Raw genomic sequence first — 8481 nt, 5'->3', positions numbered from 1 at the left:
TGAAACTTAGTCCCATGGCCACAGAATAACTTCTCACCCCTTTAAGGATAACTACAATGTTTACAGTTCCACAACAGTTAGTGCAGATGGTGTACCATAAACCTGATATCACCTGAAAGTTCCTTCCCTACTCACAGTACTTTGGTCATCACAGTTTTTGTTTTGGAGGGGTTAATAATCATGCTAGAACCTTTTTCTGTTCATGTTCTCTCCCCATACTACACACTAAAGAAAATGTCCAGCTTGGAATCATGAAAAACAAAATGGCGGGAGAGGCAGGGTAACTGAGGAGGGGGCAGAAGCATCTGGGCTTGGAGAGTGGCCTCTGGAGTACAAAGGCACCTTGGAAACCCACATCTGTGACTGTCCCCCAACAATCTCTGAGGTCACATTTGGGGGCTGAGGGATGGAACGGGCTGCTCTTGGCATTTAGAAAGAAAACAAAGTCTAAATAAGGCCACTTACACAAGAGACAATTAGCTGGGCAGGGACTGAAAGACTTCCTTCACATATACAGGGCATAGGATAGTTTACACTCAATAAAACGTCAAAGGAAAAAAGAAGTGAGCTGTCCTTCATGAACACCGATGGCTACTAACCTCGGGAATGTGGACTCTTTGGGGCATTTGATGCAAGTTACAAACCCTCACCCTAAAGGGGGTAAGGGATGGGGAGGAAGGCACATATAAGCATGCACAGAGCATAGATCGTCTGCACGCAGACCTCAGAAGCCCACCTAAAGGCCTGTGGTAGTAATGACCCCTAGACTCCCTGATGCTAAATGCTTCTTAAAGCTCGTCATTAATGCTCTCGAATACTCTACACCTATGCACCTGCTACTTCTGCCTTTTTTTAACGCTCCAGGGGCCCACACTCACTTCACCTGGTCCTGGATAGAGGGAAGCGGGGGACAAAGCAGCCTGACACCTGCGTTCCCCAAGTAGGAGGACCCGCTCCCTCCACCTGGGCCCCACTCGGTGTCTGGGGCAGGGCCCTCCTTCTCAGCTCTCCCTCCTCCCCAGCCCCGCGGCTCCTGGACAGCGATCGTGCCCGCTGGCTCCCCGCCCGGACCCCGTGGAGGCTGCCTGGGCCTCACCGTCTTCTTGGCGGGTTCCTTCTTCCTCCTCTTCTCCGAGTTGCTGTGGTAGGGCAGGTCACGGCCGCGGTAGGACGGGCCCCGGCTGAGCTCGAGCTCGCTGTAGGGAGGCAGCGCGTCGTCGGGCGCGTCCTCCTCTTCGCCCTGCGGCGTTCCCTCCTTGTAGGTGGACGGCGGCGACCAGCCGTAGTAGGAGGCGCTGCGCGGGCCGAGCTGCGCGCTCAGCTTGGACGGCGTCTCGAGGCTGCCGCCGCGGCTGGCGCCCTCGGGCAGCGCCTGCCGCTCCACCCCGGCGCCCCGGAACGAGTGGTCGTACTTGGGCGCGGCGCCCGGCGTGCGGCTCACCAGGCGGGGCAGGTGTGCGTCGTCGGGCGGCCGCCGGCGCGGGGGGCTGTAGGACCAGCCGCGGTCCGCGTCGGTCAGGGGCTCCCGGCTGCGGCTCCGCTGCCCGTAGTACTCCTCCAGCGAGCCGTCCTGGTAGAAGCCCCCGTGCGCCCGCGCCTCTGAGCGCTCGAAGCGGCTCCCGCCCCGGGCCTCGTGGTTGTTGCCGTCCGCCCTGCGGGACCGCGGGCCGTAGGAGTCAGCGAAGGCCGCCAGCTCGTCCATGGAGACGGCCGGTACCCCGGTGGCGAAGTTCTTCCGCGACAGCATCTCGGATTTGGAGCGCTGCTGGCTGCGGGCAGAGGAGGCGCTGGTCAGTCCAGGTAAGCCGTGCGCGAGGCAGGGAGCTTGAGCGGGGATCTAAGGGCCCCTGTCGTATCTGGGGCCTCTGTCAGGAGACCGAGGTCCGAACCACGGCTCCGCTCCTGGCTGGATGAATCACCTCGGGCATCTCTCACGCCTCAGAATCAACAAACAACAAGCTCAAGGCGGCCATGCCCATCTCGAGTGTTAGTGTTAAGGATCAAGATGGGGTTGTGTGGATAAAAATACTTTGTGATCTACACGGTGCTGAAACACACGTTGGGCCTTCTTTTGGCCATTATGATGTGACCTCTGGTTGACAGCCTCCTGACTCACTCCTCACACCCTCAAAGCCAGCGTGGGTGATGTGGGCCTGCAGTACACACAGCGGTGGCCCACGGAGTCCCTGTAATATTTGGTGACAAACAGAGGCCTTTTCCTTCCTCAGAGCGGAGGGCAAGTTACCCCTTGGGGTGGCAGGCAAGAGGGAGCCTGCAGTTGGTACTTTGAGAGAAAAGCAATATCTACTGCCCTTCAAGATACAGGATAGGTGAGTGGGGAAGGTGCTATCCGGAGGGCACTGGCTACACAAAACTGGACAGACAACTTGGCTGCCCCACATTCATTGGCCATGTCACCCAGGGTAAGTTCCTTAGCATTTGTAAGTTTCAGTTTCCCCAACTTAAAATGGGGACATTAATAGTACCTCCCTTTTAGAATTATGAGACTGAAATGCAACAGTATAACATGTTTGGCATTTGACCTTTCACAAAACAAATGATCAAAAATGATGGAGGTGGGGCTTCCCTGGTGGCGCAGTGGTTGAGAATCTGCCTGCCAATGCAGGGGACACGGGTTCGAGCCCTGGTCTGGGAAGATCCCACATGCCGCGGGGCAACTGGGCCCGTGAGCCACAGCTACTGAGCCTGCGCGTCTGGAGCCTGTGCTCCGCAACAAGCGAGGCCGCGACAGTGAGAGGCCCGTGCCCGGCGATGAAGAGTGGTCCCCGCTCGCCGCAACTAGAGAAAGCCCTCGCACAGAAACGAAGACCCAACACAGCCAAAAAGAAAGAAAGAAAGAAGCTTTCATTAAAAAAAAATGATGGAGGTGATGGGTGGGGTTTTTTAGAGGTTATAGGATAAAACTTGAGAAGAGCAGAGAAATGTTAACAAGGTTCATTAAGGGGTCTAGAGTACCCTCTTCAAAGAGCCTTGAGTGATTACTTCTGCACATGGTGTCCCAAGTGTTCCCTTGCTTAATACATGTGGGAAAGGGATGTTCAACAGCCCACAGAGAGATGTGGCAGGATAACCTAGAAGGGCAGACAGAGATGCTGTTGGATCACAGCAGCCTCCCATGCACCCTGCCTCCCGGCTCCTGCCCCCGCACGCCCAGCACCAGCGTCGCCCTGCCACGGCCGTCTTCACCTGTGCCTGAAGCTCTCCAGATCCTCTTTGTTATACTCCATGGCCGAGGGCCCCCGGCTTGCCCCGCTGCTGCCTCGCATGACGCCTGACCAGTAGTCAGGATTGCTCTCCAAGTCCCCGGACACAGGGAACTGTTTGCTTCGCATCTGATGGTAAGACTGGCGGAAACTGCTGTCTTCCTCATGCAGGGAGCTGAGTTCCGAGATGGTGTTGTTATCTGCAGGGACAAAAAACCAGGCATGACACAGCTTCCTACCCATAGAACAGAATGGGAACTCAGTTAACGGCTGAGACTAGTGGCTTTGGGAAACTCCCACCCGAGGGCCTCAGTCCTGTCCAGGGTGGGTTGTAGACCTGAACTAGTGGTATTTGTGTTCTTAGCTCAGCAGGAAATGGCTCCAGCTAGAAGCCCACTTGCCTACAGAGAGGGAGGCTTCCTGCATGCTGTGTGCTTGGAATAGGAAAACAATTGTTATTGTTCCACCTAAGGCAGGCTTCCCGGAACTTGGGCTGTCTACAGCTGGTGTCCTCCTAGTACATCAGCATCCTTGCTCAAATGTTTTTCTTCTTGTTGTTTAATTCGGTGATGAGCCATGATGATCCCAGGCATGAGGCAAAAGGGGCAAAAAGAGAGAGAAGCCACGGACCACAGGACCTTCCCTACTGTTGGCTGAGTCCCAAGGTGGGGCCTTCAGAGTCAGTACTACACCCCCGCTTTAGAGGCACCCCATTCCAGCCTCCTGCAGTTGTGTCCTCGCCACAGAGCGAGTCCGCAGGGCCGAGGGGATGTACACACCTAGTGGCCATCACCCCCCTTCTGGATGTTCATCCAGGAACCTGGACTATCTTCCCCAAACAATACCAAGTCCATTTCCAGGGCCTGAGTAGACCTCTTCCACTCCCCAAAGAGTATGGGGGCCATGGGTGGCCAGGACAGCTGTTTGGAGGTGCGGGAAGAAAAGGGGGAGGTTGGGCTGCACTTAGGGCTTCTGGGCCTCCGCTTATACTCTGGTCCTAGCCCAGAAATCTAAAGAGGGAGGGGATGGTCACAGCCTTCTCATTTCCTAGGGTGGCCTAAGTAGCTTTTCACAAAAGCACTTGTGAATAAGGACCAGAGTCACGGTCTGGAAAGAAAAAAAAAGAAAAAAGAAACTATTTATTTATAAAACTTTGAAATGGGTTGAATTTCACATTACTTAAAAAATAAATCTAGCGAATGTATTTGTAATGTAACTGAATCCATTTGTTTTCTAAAAATCCTTTGAACTTCAAACTGTTATCAAAATCAACATTTCTAAGGTGTAGGGCCTGGCTGCCGAGCAAGAGGTAAACCGAGATCAGATGTGGGAAGCACAGATGTGTGTCTCAGTGTCCCCTCTGCCTCGTCTCCTCCCCATCCCCAACGGTCCTTAGAGGAGCAGAGAATTTTTGCTGGTTCCCATCCCTGAAGGGAAGGGAGGGTCTCCCCCCACAGCATAAACACAGCCTCCTTGTCCTGTTTTACCAGGACACAAGGCTGACCAGGAATGCCGTTCAGTTTGGTCATGTGATCAGCTGGTTTTGAATTATAATCTAATTGTAAGCCTTTTCTGCCCTGTAAGGAGAATGGACTAGTTCGTGCCTATTTTAAAGGAAAACAACTCAGATCCTATTGATTAATCAAATCTAGAACCTTTCTTTTCTCATGATCCCAGCGAACTCCAATCTCCCGGGAACCATACAGAAGAGAACTTGAAAATGCACCAAGTGTGCTTATTGAAAAATGACATTATTTATTCAGACCTTTCCTTAAACTTCGGGGAATAATGGACAGTTTTCATTTCTGCAGATAGTAAGGGCTAGCCCTGTTTCACCATTCGTACGATGGGTAGCCCAGGCTGTCTGCTGCTCTAAAATTTCTGCCACAGTGAACATGAACATGAACATTCCCCACTTCACAGACACCTAATAATGGAACTCTAGAGCAGGATAGGCAAACTTTTTCTGTAAAGGGCCAGATAGTAAATATCGTAGGCTTTGCAAGCCATACTGTCACAACTATTCAACTCTGCCATTGCAACATGAAAGGAGTCATAAGTAATACAGAAGTGGATTGGCACGGCTGTGTTCCAAGAAAATTTACTTGCAAAAACAGGAGGTGGAACATATGTGCCCTGGGAGCTGTAGTTTGCCGATTCCAGACTGAAATATCCTAAGAGCAACCCCCTATTTACAAGGGACAGGCGAATGAGGATCACATTGGCTGGGAAAGTCATGGGCCTGACCCTGAAACTCCCATTTCTTACAGAATCTATTACTCCCTTGCCGCACCTGAAACGATGAGACTCATTTTATGATGAGATCTTCAAGAGTGTCCTACGTCCATGATCCACCCCAGGGTTTCCTTTGTTCTTCAGGAATAGAACCTCTCAAACTAAAGAGAACTAGATTCCTAGTTCATGTCTCTGCAGTTACGGTAATGTCAACCTGCAGGTTCAGGAGCGCTGGGCTCCAGTTCTGGCCCCGACACTGAGCACGGGCACTGGTTACTTTCCCTCTCTGCCTCCCTTGCCTCTTCCGTAAAATGAGGGAGGTAGATTCAACAGCCTCAGTCTCTTCCAGCTCCAACATCCTAAAGTCCTATGAGTTAGAAGGCTGTGGTCTTCGACTAGAAACTGCCGCTGCAGCTATGGCACCGTCCACAGTTGGCTCCAAAGTTTCTAGTTTAACAAAAGGGCACAGGACGGGAATCCGAAGAGCTGGGTTCTAGTCCTGATTCTATCACTTCAACCCTCTCGGCTTCTGTTTCCTCATCTGTCGACCCAGGCCACCCCTTGGACTCTAAGATTCCTTGGTCATTACCTTATGGCCAGCCAGCCCTTGGAGACCACTTTAATCCAGGCAGACAGAAGACATCACCTAAACTGGGATCCACCCTTTATTTTCAACCTCCGTTTTTCACTTTTTCTCTGAGCTGTGTGTGTGAGATTCACAGATTTCCTCCGTGGGCTCTTTCTCCTTGATCTCTGACTATCTCTGTCTCTGTCCCCGTACAGGGATCCATGACAACACTGTTACAACTAGCTTGTCAAGTGCAGTGACATCTGCATTCCTGACATTCCAATCTGGAGATGGTCTTTTTATAACCAGTGTGGTGGGCGGAGGCAGCAATGGATGCAACTCAGACAGGATGAAATTAGAATTGCAAACTGGGAGGGATATGTTGTCTTTAATCTGAATAAAGCTCCTCTAGTCTGGGACTGTTTCCCCAACAATGCCATCAAGTCTCTCGTTGATTCCAAGGCGAGGAGGGTTCAAAGAGAGAAACGTAGTGACCTCACTCCCAGGCCTGCCAGCACCCTCTGATAATTAGCCTGTCCGTGTCAGACCTGCCCTGTGCTGCCTCTCATGATAGATGGTAATTTGGAATCCAAATCAAGAATCAGCTGTGTCAGCTGCAAAGTCTCCAAGGGCTGTGGGTGAGTTAAGGGTTGGGGCCCTGACACCTACAGACTCAGTAATTAAAACGTTCTTTTGACAAGAGGGGCAGTCTCTTTGCTTGCCCCTCAGCCTCTGCTGCTGGGCATCTAAAAGGAATGTAGGCCTCTTTTTTACGAGATTTCTTTGGCAGACTTGCTCTTTCACTTTCACTGATACGGCAAGTCGGGCAGCTGGACTGTCGTTCAATGCTAGGGCCTTTCACGTTGGAAAAAACTGATACTCAAGCTTCCACATCCTAAGTCATTATTTTGAATATATTTTAAAGGGAGTAGTAGGGAAAGGCTGTTTTAATAAAATATTTCCAACCCCAGGATTGCCCGGCCCCAGCAGTACTGACTGCCCCATGGAGAGACACAACAGGAACCAAGATGGTACATGATTGCTCTATTCATTTTTTAAAAAATTCTATTATGGTTTATTACAGGATATTGAATATAGTTCCCTGTGATTGCTCTATTCTTCATACCAGAATCCCTTTTTTCTTTCCTCTATGTACTCAAAGCTACTTTCTTTAGGGTGGTATCACCAGCACCCCTACTAGTTCTGACCCTGAAAGCTCAGGCCTGCCCACATATGGTCACCCCCAAATCCCCTTTAGCACGATGCACAGATCACATAAAACTAACAGATGCTCACATCTGCCTCTCATCCTTCTGGCTGGATCAAACTGAGCCAGCTCCTTCTCGACATAGTATAGGACCTTCATGGAGTCTCTCTCTTTGTCAGCTTGGATCCGGTAACCTTTGCGAACTGTTGAGAAATAGACAAGAAGGTGAGGTGAAAATAATCAGGAGAAGGCAGCTTCCATTTAGTTTACTAAGTAGAAAACATGGGTCCCACTAATAACAACTCTTCTTGAAATCACCCAGAAATAGTAACCTGTAGTTCTATATATGGAACCATGCGCGAGATCCCCTTTATCAGATCGTTCCATTAGAATGGAGGATCGGCAGGTCAACAACAAAATTCTATTACAGTATATTTTTAGTCATTTGTTAACCTCTGCTTCCTACCTCCTGACCTCTTAAAGCTCTACTTAAAGCTCATCTTCTCCAAGTTTGGGGGAGTACACTCACACTGGAAAAAGACCACTTTCTAGACTAGGGCCGCAGATCACCCTACAGTCTGAGGATCATAACTTCACCTGGTGGAAGCACACGTAGCTTTAGAACAGATACCCAAACGTCAGGGACCTTGACACAGGTGGCCTAAAAGCCTCTAGTTGCTTGGGAGATTGTGCAAAAATTCCATAACTAGGTGATGCATGAGAGCTAATATTAGATTATAGGCTTTATACACATCAGTACAAAATAAAACGCAAAATACATGGATTACTAATTATGGTTCCAGTATTATTTCTTTAGCATTTTCCTCTTAGGAAAGGGACTACCATATCTTTGACATGATTAATTCAACCTGCTGCTATGTGGTTACAGGCAGGTGTTATTTTCAGGGCTTAATAAAAAACAAAACTAAAGCATGAGAGATAATACCATCTCCTACATTCCCATCACTCATATTGTCAGGGACAAAGGCTGTTGAAGCCCCATGTCACTTAAGCATCAGTCGAGTCCAATACCAGCCCCAAGGGTGATCAGACACACGGGCAGGTCCAATCTTCACAGATAAGAGAAAGAGAAAACAAGAAAGAGTGAAAGGAATGGGATGGGGACAGAACAATAAGGGTAATAGACAACACTTAATTGGGCACTGAAATGTGCTAGGTACCGTGCTAAATGCTCTACATGGACATTGATTCCTCACAACTACATAAGGAAGTTAACTGTTAGTAGC

General features: G+C 50.1%; 1 protein-coding gene across 5 annotated transcripts in view; it reads right to left on the bottom strand.

Annotated features, from left to right (window-relative positions):
• ILDR2 (immunoglobulin like domain containing receptor 2) overlaps positions 1–8481 on the bottom strand; it is a 58214-nt gene that overhangs the window by 3268 nt on the left and 46465 nt on the right. For all 5 annotated transcript variants that reach the window (XM_082438100.1, XM_082438102.1, XM_082438103.1 and 2 more), the window contains 3 exons: positions 7324–7437; positions 3208–3424; positions 1097–1769 (listed from right to left, as the gene is read on the bottom strand). In XM_082438100.1, the coding sequence (XP_082294226.1) occupies positions 1097–1769; positions 3208–3424; positions 7324–7437 (1004 nt within the window). The remainder of the gene's footprint in view (positions 1–1096; positions 1770–3207; positions 3425–7323; positions 7438–8481) is intronic.

This window comes from Balaenoptera physalus, assembly GCF_965194825.1.
Source record: "Balaenoptera physalus genome assembly, chromosome: 1".
Classification (NCBI taxonomy): domain Eukaryota; kingdom Metazoa; phylum Chordata; class Mammalia; order Artiodactyla; family Balaenopteridae; genus Balaenoptera; species Balaenoptera physalus.
The sequence above is the reverse complement of the archived record's forward strand: the minus strand, read 5'-3'. Positions and strand labels throughout refer to the sequence as shown.